Source organism: Scophthalmus maximus, chromosome 3 (assembly GCF_022379125.1).
Source record: "Scophthalmus maximus strain ysfricsl-2021 chromosome 3, ASM2237912v1, whole genome shotgun sequence".
In the NCBI taxonomy this organism is placed as follows: domain Eukaryota; kingdom Metazoa; phylum Chordata; class Actinopteri; order Pleuronectiformes; family Scophthalmidae; genus Scophthalmus; species Scophthalmus maximus.
Genome location: NC_061517.1, coordinates 23,104,459 through 23,117,763, shown reverse-complemented (window position 1 = coordinate 23,117,763; position 13,305 = coordinate 23,104,459). Strand labels below are relative to the sequence as shown.

The 13,305-nt window shown below is 44.0% G+C and overlaps 1 protein-coding gene across 1 annotated transcript; it reads left to right on the top strand.

Moving 5' to 3' along the window:
* Positions 1 to 96: 96 nt before the first annotated feature.
* Positions 97 to 12,825, top strand: arhgap25 (Rho GTPase activating protein 25). Its single transcript, XM_035639131.2, has 11 exons — positions 97 to 684; positions 2,739 to 2,941; positions 4,000 to 4,087; positions 4,409 to 4,522; positions 5,025 to 5,229; positions 6,376 to 6,508; positions 6,643 to 6,716; positions 6,929 to 7,050; positions 9,994 to 10,148; positions 11,155 to 11,693; positions 12,377 to 12,825. Exons 1-11 carry the CDS (start codon positions 621 to 623, stop codon positions 12,576 to 12,578), a joined length of 1,899 nt encoding a protein of 632 aa, XP_035495024.1. The 5' UTR covers positions 97 to 620; the 3' UTR covers positions 12,579 to 12,825.
* The last annotated feature ends 480 nt before the right edge of the window (positions 12,826 to 13,305 follow it).

Below are 13,305 nucleotides of genomic sequence, written 5' to 3'. Positions count from 1 at the left end.
GTGTGACTCGTCTCTTCCCTCTGGGTCTTCTTCCCCATTTTGAAAAAGATATGCATTTGATTTCACTCTATGATAGCGGTTAGTTCCTCCAAAGATGGAGAAACGGCAGTGGTGTTTCGGCCAACGCTGACTCTCTGCTGCAGCCTCCGTTCTCAGGCAGCCCCGAGCTGTGAAGCAAGAAGACGAACCGTGAGGTGAAAACCATTTCCTTTGAGAAGACGCGACGTTGGGGGTTTTTTTTTCTTTCTTCCTTTGACACCAGGACATTAGTCATGTGAGAGAAAACTCCCCACTTCACCCGAAGCCCTGGAGATGTGTGAGAGAATCAGCCAGGGAGCCACTCACGCAGCTCTCTGAGTGCGACCAGTATGAGCGCGGATGCAAAGGCAACATGAGGGGACGCGTTTTCATGGGCTGAAAAGAAGAAGAAGACAAATAAACACACAGGAAATAGGAAGTGTGATCTGCGATATCTCCAGCTTTCGTCTGTGTGAGAGAGTGTATTGATGTATGCATGTGTTCCTGTGTGTTCATTCCTCTGTGTGTGTGTGTGTGTGTGTGCGCTCCGGTGGGGTGTATGTGTGAAATGAGCCACTGACCTGCGCTGCAAGTTAAGGACAATGTCTCTGAAACTACCTCGCAACTGGGACTTCAGCACCTTCAAGGCGGAGACAGGTCGAATAGGTAAGCCGGTGGCCGCTGTCAGCAGTGTGGATGCAGCGGTTCCCCACCTCACATTTTCAGGCACTTTGCACTTTGGACAATTTAGTTGATGCTGGGTGTGTGTATCGGCTAACAATAAAAGAAACCACAGGTTCATATTTTCCATAGAAACCAGCGATGAAAGAGGGAGACATAAAAATCCACACAGCTCTGTTTCATGATGCTTTACGCTTTGTGTTTCTCCTTTCTTTCAATAATATTATTTTATGTGCATGTACCTTAATTGTATCTAGTAGTATAGTAAAGTTGAGGCAAAATTATACTGCAAATCTATGTATATATATATATATATATGAATGAGTCTGATAATAATTAGTAACTGCTCTGCTCTATTTTGTCTTTGGGTTTTTGTGCACATTGGTATTGGTTACGACTAGTTATTTTCAGACACAAATCACTGTCACCTAAGATAGAATAAACAGAAATACATTGCTGTGACGTAGCTTGGCATTCAAAGCCTGAGAGTGTTTCTTTTTTGACAGTAACTCACAGTGGTTGGAACAAGACTGGCCAGATTGTTGTGTCTGCGCAGAACTATGTGTCATGTATTTTACTGTAAGGTTACTGCGCAGCAGTAGTCTAGACTCACTGATACTATGTTTTGCCAGTGTGTGCATACGGTGCAGTGCAGTAACATGTCTCGGTTCCTCTCAGGCTCAGATGACACAACTGTTGCAGCAGTCTGATGAAAAGAGGTTTGCACACACACACACACACAGGCAGTGACATGAAAAGTTCTGCAAACTGCAGCCCTGCGATTGTTCAGGACCTGCGTCATATTTGGTCTGACTCCAATCTTTTTTTTTTACCACCGGTAGTTGCTTGTTGTTCACCACTGTGGAAGGCACCACCGGTGCGTTTATTAAATCCGCCTTATGTCGACTGAATATCAGCTGCTAACACTACCATGCCCACGCTTCGGTATGACTCCACGACTGCAAGCTGGTGATGCCGCTCATGACTCTTTTACCTTGAGAAGTTTCGTGGACCATGGCAGATTTCGTACAGAGGAAGAGGAGTGACGCAGGCTTGCAAGCAGGAAACTGATGCAATAGCTCCGTTCCTGTAAAGCTCTTTACAAAAGCTTCCAGAGTCAGCAAGAGACTCTGAATATGATTCTCCATCTTGACGTGAATGCACTTGCACTTTACACAGCCCAGAGTGGGCATCGGACGCGTCCTCGGAACTTTTGGCTCGTCGTGAGTTGAGGCCACTTTAAAAGGAACTGTGTGTTTGTCAGCCGAGGGTGTGGTGTGACATCAGCCTCTGTGTGTGGGCTCAGGGTTCTTCGACAGCACGTTTTAACTCTCCATAAATCAAGGGAGGCTGACGCTCATGAAATTAGACCAAAGCACTCCCAAGATTCTAGGTGGAGGCCTTCAAAGCGTGACCGGCCCTGCCGCAATTATGTGGCAGCTTCCTGTTTATCCCAGCGCGACCCTTCTTCTTCTCTTCTCCTCCATCATCTTGCTCAAGAAGACATGGTGAATTAAAGGACAACTGAGCAATGGGGCTCAATCTCAACCCGGCTATCTCCGCCGTCCTACCACCCTGCGTGTTACTCAGACGGTCTCCATCTGACTGTGTCTTCTCCGGGCCACGTACACCTCGGCCTCTGTTCTTTCACCGCGGCATCAAACCTCCCCATCGGGGCCTCTCACGGTCACACGACCCAAGGGTGACATGTATCGGTGGAGGGTCACATTCTAAGAGGAATTTCCAAAATAGGATGATGTGCATTTTAATGTGTTATTCACGTTGAAGAATCAAAGCTGTATTCGTGCACCCTCCACAGGAAGCTGGTCAGCTCTGACCAGCAGTTTCCTTTCAGTCTGAATGTACGGGGAACAAAAATAGACATTGAGCAGGTCTCTCGACCTTGATAGGCTGATGCATATAGAAAGGGGGAAGTGCTCTGCTGTGTTTGAGCAGCGCCGAAGTTTTGTATTGTTTCACAGCTTTGAATGTGAATGTTGGAGATCGTTGTTCTTGAATTTCTTTCAATTCTTTGCCAGCACGATCCCGGAGTGTGATACCTGGAGAGGGAGGCCCCGGCCCGGGCTCGCCGCGCTCCTCCAGGTCCATGGAGAGGCCGCTGAAGGCCGGCTGGCTCAAGAAACAACAGAGGTCGTTGGTGAAGAACTGGCAGCATCGCTACTTTGTGCTGAGAGGAAGCACACTGACCTACCACAAAGATGACAAGGAGACCACTGTCCAGGTGAGACACCAGGGGTATTACATCTTCATTTTGATCATTTCGGATTTTTGGTTCTTGTTTTTGCATTAAACACAATGTGCACTCTTTTCCGCCTCAAAGCAATTCATATAAAAATGAAAAGGCTCCGATTACCTTTTCAGTTTAGCACATGCAGTTACTTATATGTGTGGACAGGACTCTTATCAACATGTCGATGTTCTACTGTAACATAGCGATTCATATCAGAAATAGGTTATTCATCATTTCCAATCAACGCCACAACCGCTTGGCGGTATGGCTCAGTGTGCACACTTTCCTGTAAACAATATGACTAATGCTCGAAGCCACACATGAGATGTCTCCTGTCATTTAAATTGACAGAAAAAAGTATTATTTTTATTTCGGACTTGTACGTCTGCTCTGATCCACCACCAAGCCAAGAGGCCTTTACTCTTTGTCATCACGCTGCAGATCACAGATAAGAAGAAAAGAATGAATGAAGCTAAGAAAGATCTCGCAAGATGTTGTTGATCCTCTCTTGACTCGTTATGCAAGGTGGGGTCAAACGTCCAAAAACAAGGCAGCGCGGAGACTGTGAAAGCGCAACGTTCCCATGGGGTCTGGCAAGTCTGGTCACAGTGGTGGCTAGTAAAACCCCATACTGTGCTCTCACCAAACCACGCAGAGAGCAAAGTCACATTTGTTTGACCAAAATATTAGAAACTTGGGCTTTGTTCTTGACACTTTGGACATTTCAAAATGTGATACGTAATGCTTCTTTTAACCACTTCTCTTACATGTTTAGATTGTTCCCCCTTTCTCCTCATGTACTTCCTGTGAAGAAACAAGAGCTAGTGAAATAGTTAATGTATTTGAAAAAACAAAACAAACAAAAAACATAATTTCACTCAGGGGCGGGCACATACCCCCCTACACCCTCCACCTGATGACACGCTCCAAAGGCCATGAGGAGTATTGTCACTTTTGGCCTCGGTAGAGAAACAGAACGAATGTATGAATGTAATCATGAGGGCAAATATTAATGGTTGGTTCTTCTCTCTCGGTCTCTCTTTCTCCAGGGAATCATCCAGCTACGATTTAGTAAAGTTAACGAAGTCCCTCCAAACTCCGACGACCCTGGGAAGTACCTGTTCGAGATCCTACCACGTGAGCATACGACTGACCTTTAAGAGCCCGCAGAAGTGACCTTGGGGTCGGCATTGCTTAATTCAAACAACTTATTCCAGTTTTGGGAGTAACAGTGAGCCATCGGTGCTGCCTTCACTGTCTTGTTTCTTCTTTGTCTCATTCTTTCTCTCTTTTTGACATTTCCCGACAGCAAGTGTTTTTACATGACACCTAGTACCTCTCTGTCTGTATGGGACCAAAAATTTCAGTCGACACTTGAAATCTTCATGAAGATTTGACATTTTCTAACAGGGTTTTGTTGTACTTAGATGCACTTTTTACGTACCACTCCTGTCACAGGTACAACTGGAGACAGGGAGCGGTGTCCATATGTGCTCATGGCAAACTCCCAGAGTGACATGGAGGAGTGGGTCCGCACTCTACGCAGGGTCATCGGAGTACCGACAAGTGGAGGTTCGGTAAATTCTTAAAAATGCTACGAAAAGGGCTTTGTTTTCTTTGACTGATGCCCCTGTAATATTAATCCGTGAGCCTGGCTTTGTTGGAAGTTAACACCATCCACCTACCAGCACCTCTTCAGCTCAACGATTAACATCAGACATCCTCGGTTCCATCAGGACAAACCTTTTTAAAACAATTTCTCTGCAGGGATCCAATGACTTCCTGGAGTCTCTGCTGTTTGCCTTGCAAAATCATGATGGTGACAAAACTGCAGGAAGTCGCCGTTCCCTACTAAGACATTGTAGCTGATATTTTCTGTTTGCAGTCTTTATGCTGAGCTAACCATGTCCTGGACGTGGTATCAATCTACTCATCTAATTCACGGCAAATAAGTGTATTTACCAACTATTGAACATCGCTTTATGCCAGGGCACCGCCCCTTCACCTTGAATATGTAATGTGTTTTCTGATACTGGTCGAAGATGTCACGTAATACCGGTCTGCATCTCCACAGTGTTCGGAAGGAGTCTCATGGACACCGTGACCTATGAGCAACGCTCCGGGCCTCACATGGTGCCAATCTTGGTGCAGAAGTGTGTGGAGTTCATTAAAGAACACGGGCTGAACGAGGAGGGCATCTTCCGCCTGCCGGGCCAGGACAACGCTGTCAAACAGTTCAGAGACGCCTTCGATGCAGGGGAGAGGCCCTCCTTCCCCAGGTGACTCACTCACGGCTCTCTCTGAACACAATGATTTGATTAAATATAGGCAGCAATATTACACATGAACTTATACTGATTCTAACATTATGAACAAATTCCACACAAATATCCATCGAGTATTAGCGGAAGTGGTATTGTGCAAACGTATGAGACATGCATTGTACTTGAAGCCTCGTTATTGAAATTCAGTGGATATATAAATGGATTATTCATTAAAACCAACAGAGTTTCACTAGTCAAACAAATTAAATGGAACCACAACAGTTATCGAACCCTCTTTAAACATGTTTGGCGAACGTGTGAGCTAGAGAAGGTCAATGCTGAAAATGGCCTAACCTCAATCAATCAACAGCATCAGATTTTTTTTATTCTTTTCCTAAGAAAGCAAGAAGAGATGAGTGAAATGCAGAGAGGCTGAACGATTTCCGTCTGCTCTGAGCTGAAAGCGACACCACATCCTGTCCTGGCAGGCACACAGCAGGGCGTCTGTATTGCTCAACATCACAGGCTCCTGTGACAGAGCAACAAAACACCCGTTTAACATGTTCGCCTGTAATCCAGCGAGACCAGAGTCCCTGAGCACACGGTATTTATGTTTCGGGCCAAAATGAAGAGTACAAGCTTCAGGGCGTTCTGCTCTAGCTGTACTCGGCACAGTCCAAACAACACAATTAAATCCATCCCCGGTGCACGGCAAACTAGGCCCAGAGGCCCAGAAAGCGGGGTCCTGTTGAACTTTTGTCTTCACCAGATGTAACTAAGGCATTGTTTACACCGCAGGCCACCGCGTAAATGCTTTTTATGAGTCCAGTTAGAATATTTACACAGGTCTGGTCGTGATGCCGAAAACCCTAATAAAACTCACAAGCTCAAGTGTCACCTGGCTTAAACATTAAGCCCACAATTTAAAAAAATAAAATAAAATAGATGCTGAACTAAAAATATACATATGTGGCTTCACATGTGTGCGCATGCATGTGTAGAATCCAGTCAACATTATGTCATTTAGATTTAAGCCAGGTCCGTGCACAGCATGTGATCAGGCAGGCTACGTGTCTGTGATAACCTCGACCAATGCTGGCTCCATGGCTCCATTATTAGTATCTGGGGGCTCATTTGTTGGTTATGTGTCATCGCCTGCAGAGACACAGATGTCCACACAGTGGCGTCACTGCTCAAGCTGTACCTGCGGGAGCTGCCAGAGCCTGTGGTGCCCTGGACTCAGTACCAAGACTTCCTCGACTGCACCAACCTGCTAGATTGCAGCAGCACGGAGGTAACAGGGCAACAAGGTCTCTTCAGTGTATGCAAACGTGTGTGTGTGTGTGTGTGTGTGAAGCAGAGGTCCTGTGATATTTTGAGGTCGTGTGTGTGTGTGGCCTTCAATATATTGCTCCCGTGTCCTTTCAGGGTTGGGGAACGATGGAGAAACAAATTGCCCTTCTCCCCAGAATTAACTACAACCTTCTCAGTTATGTGTGCCGGTGAGTACAAGTAGCAGCACAATGCATTATTGGGACGCTCATGAGAGGACGCTCTTTGAAAGAGTGTCTCACTAATTGTTCTGTAAAATGTCCTTTAGCAAGTTTCTTTTACCGCGCATCTACCAGATCCCACCGAGTCCTTCTGGCTGCAAACACAAAATGCAGCTCTGACATCAGTTGCTCAGCTGTTAATTGTGTCCTTTTGTCTCCAGCTTTTTGTTTGAGGTGCAGCAGCACTCCAAGGTGAACAAGATGAATGTGGAGAACTTGGCCACGGTGATGGGGATCAACCTGCTCAAACCTCAGATAGAAGACCCCATTACTGTGATGAAGGGTGAGAACACACCGCTCACTCGCGTGTCCTGACCAAACATGTCCTAACAAAGATCGATCCATGTGATGCACTCGGACGAGCTGAGAAGATTTAGAAGTGATAAAAATGACTGACTGAGAGTAAAAGCTCTACTGAACAGTCTATTCCTCCAACTCTAAGTAGCAATGATTTCATGAGTTTCTTTACTAATAAGATTATTACCATCAGAGAAAAAATTTACCAGCTTCTTCCCACTAATGGCACATGGTCCAGTACTGTAGGTTCTGAACCAATAGTATCGCCTAATTTTTATTTAGAATGCTTCTCCCCTATAGATCTGGCTGAGCTGACTTCACTTGTCACTTCATCCAAGTCATCAACCTGTCTTTTAGATCCTATTCCATCAAGGCTATTTAAGGATGTATTACCTTTAATTAATAATTCCATATTAGATCAGATCAATTTATCTATATTGACAGGCTATGTACCAAAGGCCTTTAAGGTGGCAGTAGTTAAACCTCTGCTCAAAAAACCAACTCTGGACCCAGATATCTTAGCTAACTATAGACCCATATCAAACCTCCCCTTTATCTCTAAAATCCTTGAAAAAACTGTTGCTAACCAGTTATGTGACTATTTACACAGGAATAGTCTGCTTGAAGACTTTCAGTCAGGTTTTAGAAAACATCATAGTACAGAAACAGCACTACTGAAGGTTACCAACGACCTTCTCATGGCCTCAGACAGTGGATATGTTTCTATTCTCGTCCTTTTAGATCTTAGTGCTGCATTTGATACCATCGATCACAAAATTCTGTTACAGAGACTAGAACACATTGGGATTAAAGGAACAGCACTAGAATGGTTTAAGTCCTACTTATCTGATAGATTTCAGTTTGTTAACGTTAATAACAAATCTTCCATGCATACAAAAGTGAGACATGGAGTACCACAAGGTTCTGTACTGGGACCGATACTTTTCACTCTATATATACTTCCTTTAGGCAATATTATAAGAAAACGCCGCATCAATTTCCATTGCTACGCTGATGATACCCAGCTGTATTTATCTATAAAGCCAGATGAAACTAATCAGGTCGACAAACTTCTGGATTGTCTTAAAGACATAAAGGCCTGGATGACTTATAATTTTTTACTTCTAAACTCAGAAAAAACTGAGGTCATTATACTCGGCCCTAAACACCTCAGAGAAACATTATCTGATCATATAGTTACTTTGGATGGCATTACCTTGGCCTCCAGCTCTACTGTGAGAAACCTTGGAGTTACCTTTGACCAGGACATGTCCTTTGACTCACACATAAAACAAGTCTCTAGGACAGCCTTCTTTCACCTGCGCAATATCAAGAACATTAGAAACATCCTCTCTCAAAAGGATGCTGAAAAACTAGTCCATGCTTTTGTTACTTCTAGACTGGACTACTGTAATTCATTACTGCTAGGATGCCCCAATAAGTCTGTGAAAAGCCTCCAGCTAATCCAAAATGCCGCAGCTCGAGTTCTGACAGGAACTAGAAAAAGAGATCATATTTCTCCAGTGTTAGAATCTCTGCATTGGCTTCCTGTAAAATTTAGAATAGAATTCAAAATACTGCTCCTAACATACAAAGCCCTTAATAATCAAGCTCCATCATATCTTACAGAGCTCCTAGTTTCATATTATCCCAATAGATCACTTCGCTCTGTAAATGCAGGATTACTTGTGGTTCCCAGAGTCTGTAAAAGTAGAATGGGAGGCAGAGCCTTCAGCCACCAGGCTCCTCTCCTCTGGAACCAGCTCCCAGTTTGTGTCAGGGATGCAGATACCCTGTCTACATTTAAAGTTAAACTTAAAACCTTCCTTTTTGATAAAGCTTATAGTTAGAACTGCTCAGGTGTTTAATAAACCATTTCTTTATTATGCTGTTATAAGCCTAGACTGCTGGGGGAACTTATATCATGAGCATCTTTCTCCCTCTCCCGTTCTCTCCTTCTCCCTCTTTCTCTCCCTTTATATCTCTCTCCTTCTCCCACCTTTTCAATCTCTCTCTCTCTCTCTCTCTGCCCCCATGTATCTACATTACATGTCACTAACTCTGTTTTCTCTCTCCCCTTGTAGATCTGACCCCAGATCTGCAGGATCCAAACCCGTCATTATTATTATTACTATCATTATTATTAATAACATCATTGTATTTATAAGTATCAGTTTTCACTAATTATAAGTATCAGTCTGGTAGAAATTAAAGCAACTGTTATACTACCCCCCCCATCCCCCGATATGTTTACAGTACATGTCACTAACCCTGTTTGTGTTTTCTATCTCTCCTAGTGTATCTCTGACCCCAGAGCTGCAGGACCCAAACCCGTCATTATTATTATTATTGCTATTATTAATATTAATATTAATATCATCACTATATAATGACAACAACATAATTGTATTTTTTAATTATAAGTATCAGTCTGGTAGAGATTACAGCGGCGGTTGTACAACTGTCCTCTCTCTCTCCTACTGTCTCTCCTCCCACCCTCTTTCTGCCCACCTCTCCTCTCTTCCTCCTCTCTCTCCTCACCCCAACCGGTCGAGACAGATGACCGCCCACAACTGAGTCTGGTTCTGTCAGAGATTTCTTCCTGTTAAAAGGGAGTTTTTTCTCTCCACCGTCGCCAAGTGCTTTGCTCATTGTGGGATTTGTTGGGTTTTCCCTGTAATATTGTAATATTGACCTCACTATGTAAAGTGCCTTGAGACAATGTATGTTGTGATATGGCGCTATACAAATGAAAAAAAAAAAAAAAAAAAAGAAAGAAAAATGTTGATGATCATGCTGTGCAAAATAACAGGGGGGAAAAACTAAAAAGCACAAAAAACAAATTAAAAAGTCATTCAGCTCAAGTGAACTTTCAGAATTGAATAAATAAACATCATTATATTACATTTGTGTTTGTTTCTCTTCGCAGCGACTCCTCAGATCCAGAAACTGATGACAGTGATGATCAGACAGCATGAGACGCTGTTTCCCCTCTCCAAAGACGTGCTTCCCAACGCCCCCTCAAACAAGGCAGAGAGCCAGAAGAACACTCCCCGAAGCTTTGTGGGTTGGGAATCGACCGAGGTACATCAAGTCTCTCTAATGTTTTCAATTTCCCGGCCATAACAACACACCATATCCAAAACAAAAACAGGGACCAGAATATCCAAATTTATTTGTCTTGGACGGAAGGAGTTGCCATGGATCACATATAAAACACTGCTAAATCCATCAGCTGTGTCCATAGACACGCATATGCTATATTCCTAGTAATCCCCATAGAGAGCAGTAGTACGCGAGTAATCTGGGTGCTGCATGAAATGCAAATTCATGTTATACCATCATCAGACCACAATGCTTTAGCTTTTCTTCACAATTTGGAGTCACAGCTTTACTCATACTGACAGTTTCCATCCATCCATCCATCGTCTACCGCTTTATCCATTTGAGGGTCACGGGGGGGGGGGGGGGGGGGGGGGGGGGGGGGGGGCTGGACTCAATCCCAGCTAACATTGGGCGAGAGGCAGGGTTCACCCTGGACAGGTCACCAGCCTATCGCAGGACAAACAACCAGTCACTCTCACATTCACACCTACGGTCAATTCAGAGTCTCCAATGAACCTAACCCCATGCTGCATGTCTCTGGACTGTGGGAGGAAGGCGGAGAGAACCCACGCATACACGGGGAGAACATGAGAGCATACACCCTGGTCGCTTTGAACCGGGACTCGAACCCAGAACCTTCTTGCTGTGAGGCGAAAGTGCTAACCACTACACCACCGTGCAGCCCTGCTGACAGTTTAATCCAATTTTTTGTTTCTTTGCATCGCAGCTCAATGACACTGCATGAGTTTGGAGACCCCACAGAATTAAAACACATGCAGCTACTGGAGAAATATCCAAACTCAAAGATGTTACTATTTAAGGGTCTGAGGTTAATTTCTACCCCAGACCTTTGCACACATCAAGACATCTATGTAGTATATATATATATATATATATATATATATATATATATATATATATATATATATATATATATATATATATATAAATATGTAATTCATCTTCCATTATGTGTTTATCTCAGATGGGTGATGCATCTCTGTCTGAGTCGCCAGAAGAGGAAGAGGACACTGACAGTCCAGGCGTAGAAAAGGGGAACTACAGCCCCCAAACCCTCTGTTCGGAGCCTCGCTCACCCTCTGCAGACAGCTGGCACGGAAGTCCCCGCAAACGCACCCAGACCCTGCCCACCTTCAACTGCCCCCTCACCGGGATGGCAGCTAAGGCCGACGCCCTCGGCCGGTGGAGTCGCATCCAGGAGGATGAGAAGAGTGGGACATTTTCGGAGGACATTTTTAAGATCCTGGACCTCAGGAGTTCAGGTTCATTGTTCGGGGGGTCTCAGATGAGTGACAAGAAGGGAGAGGATGCGCTGACGTCCCACAGAGGAAGTGACGACACAGGTTCTTCCACGGCTGACTCCCAAAAACCGAACAGCGAGTCCCAGCCTGCCCAGGTGCTGTCCCATCAGAAGAGTATAGAGACCCTGACAGCGGATGGTTCGGGTCAAAAGGTCACCAGCAAGTCTGAGCTGAAGAAGGACAACCAGCAGTTTGTAGACAGGTGGGTCCTGCTGAGGAGTCACACCTTAATACCTATTCGTGACCCACAAGACAGACCCTCAACCACCTTTACATGTGATACATATTCTTTCATATCACTTTAAAGGTAATTCGTGATAAGCTAGTACATAACAGAAATATTGCCGGTGAGAACTTAACTTCTAAATGGTCTTTTCAGGAACTTTTCGTTGGATAACCTTCAGTTATGCAGTGTATTCGTAGGATTCAAAAAGTCTTTTGTAAGTGTGAGGGTTATAGAACACCAGCATGCAGTCCATCATTTCAACCATCAATAATAGCAAAAATATCAAGACTTCCATGAAACCACTTAAGTCTAATACAACAAAGGGTTATTTGAATTTGTTATTTGAATTCATGATCTAACAAAAAAAAGGGAAAACGATAAAAATCTTTTCCACAGGAAACTTTTGATACAGGTTGATTTCCAATGGAAACAGGTGAATTAATATCTCAAATTAACTTTTAGACCCAATATTATGCAAAGTGACTTTGTTAAGTCGGATCATGACTAGGTATTGACGTAATCTTGGGCTGGGTTCATTTGGTTTGCAATGAGGAATGACAGGTCAGAAAAAAAAAGTGTCCAGAAAAAAAAAGCTTTCTTTTTGGAATTCTTACTGCAGCATGTGTGAACCCTTCTGTGTCTGTTACCGCCTCTCTCAGTGTGCATCGGGAGAACAAGGAGCTGAAGGCCACAGTGGCTGAGCTCCAGTCGGCTCTGGAGGCAGAGCGCCACCGCGTGGCCGCCCTGGAGATCTGCCTGAGAAATGCTGAGCGCAGTCGAGAAGAGGCCCGGGGACACAACGAGGAGCTGCAAAGAAACATTCAGCAGTTCCTCAGCAGCAAACCACAAGCTCCCACCTAACAGTCATTTTAAGACTCATTAGTATACGGATTTATTACCCAGTTAAACTCAACAGAGCACAATTCCCAGGAGGTGATTTTTGAACTTTTTCCTCCAGTGGGATGGCACTGAGTGTTTCCATTTGAGCTCTGTTTGGTCTTAAAGATAAATTATTGGCTGACTTGTTTGTGTTTTTGAGGAAAGTCTGTAAAGGAGAGTTCTGAGTAGGTTTTAATACCACTAATCACAATAAAGACTTCAAATGCAACACAGGTTTGTTTTCCCTACTGGTAAGGTGATGCCGCTGTATATGAACTCCCTTGATCTGGCATAGTTGTTATGCGCTCTTTAATCAGAGGTCAACTGGACCGTATGATATTCATAGCGGACAATACAAATATCATGCTTCAAATGGAGTAAATAATCAGTTCATCGTTTGTCAGGTAAGTGGTACATCAACAGAACTACTCAGATTTAAGTGCATCCAAGTACTCACAAGTACACACACACACACACACACATATTCTATACCAACAAATCCTACCTTTTGAAATTTGTCGTCATAGTTACAACTGATGTATGCAAAAAGCCAGGATAATTGCAGAAAATGGAAAATGAGGCTCTGTCCATGAGTTTTTTTTACATGAGTAAAAAGACACAAGGCAGAGATACAGTCAAAAGTGTGCGCGATGGTAGAAATCGCTGGCATGCTTACACTGAAAAATCTGGCCCTTATTAGCAAGTCTAC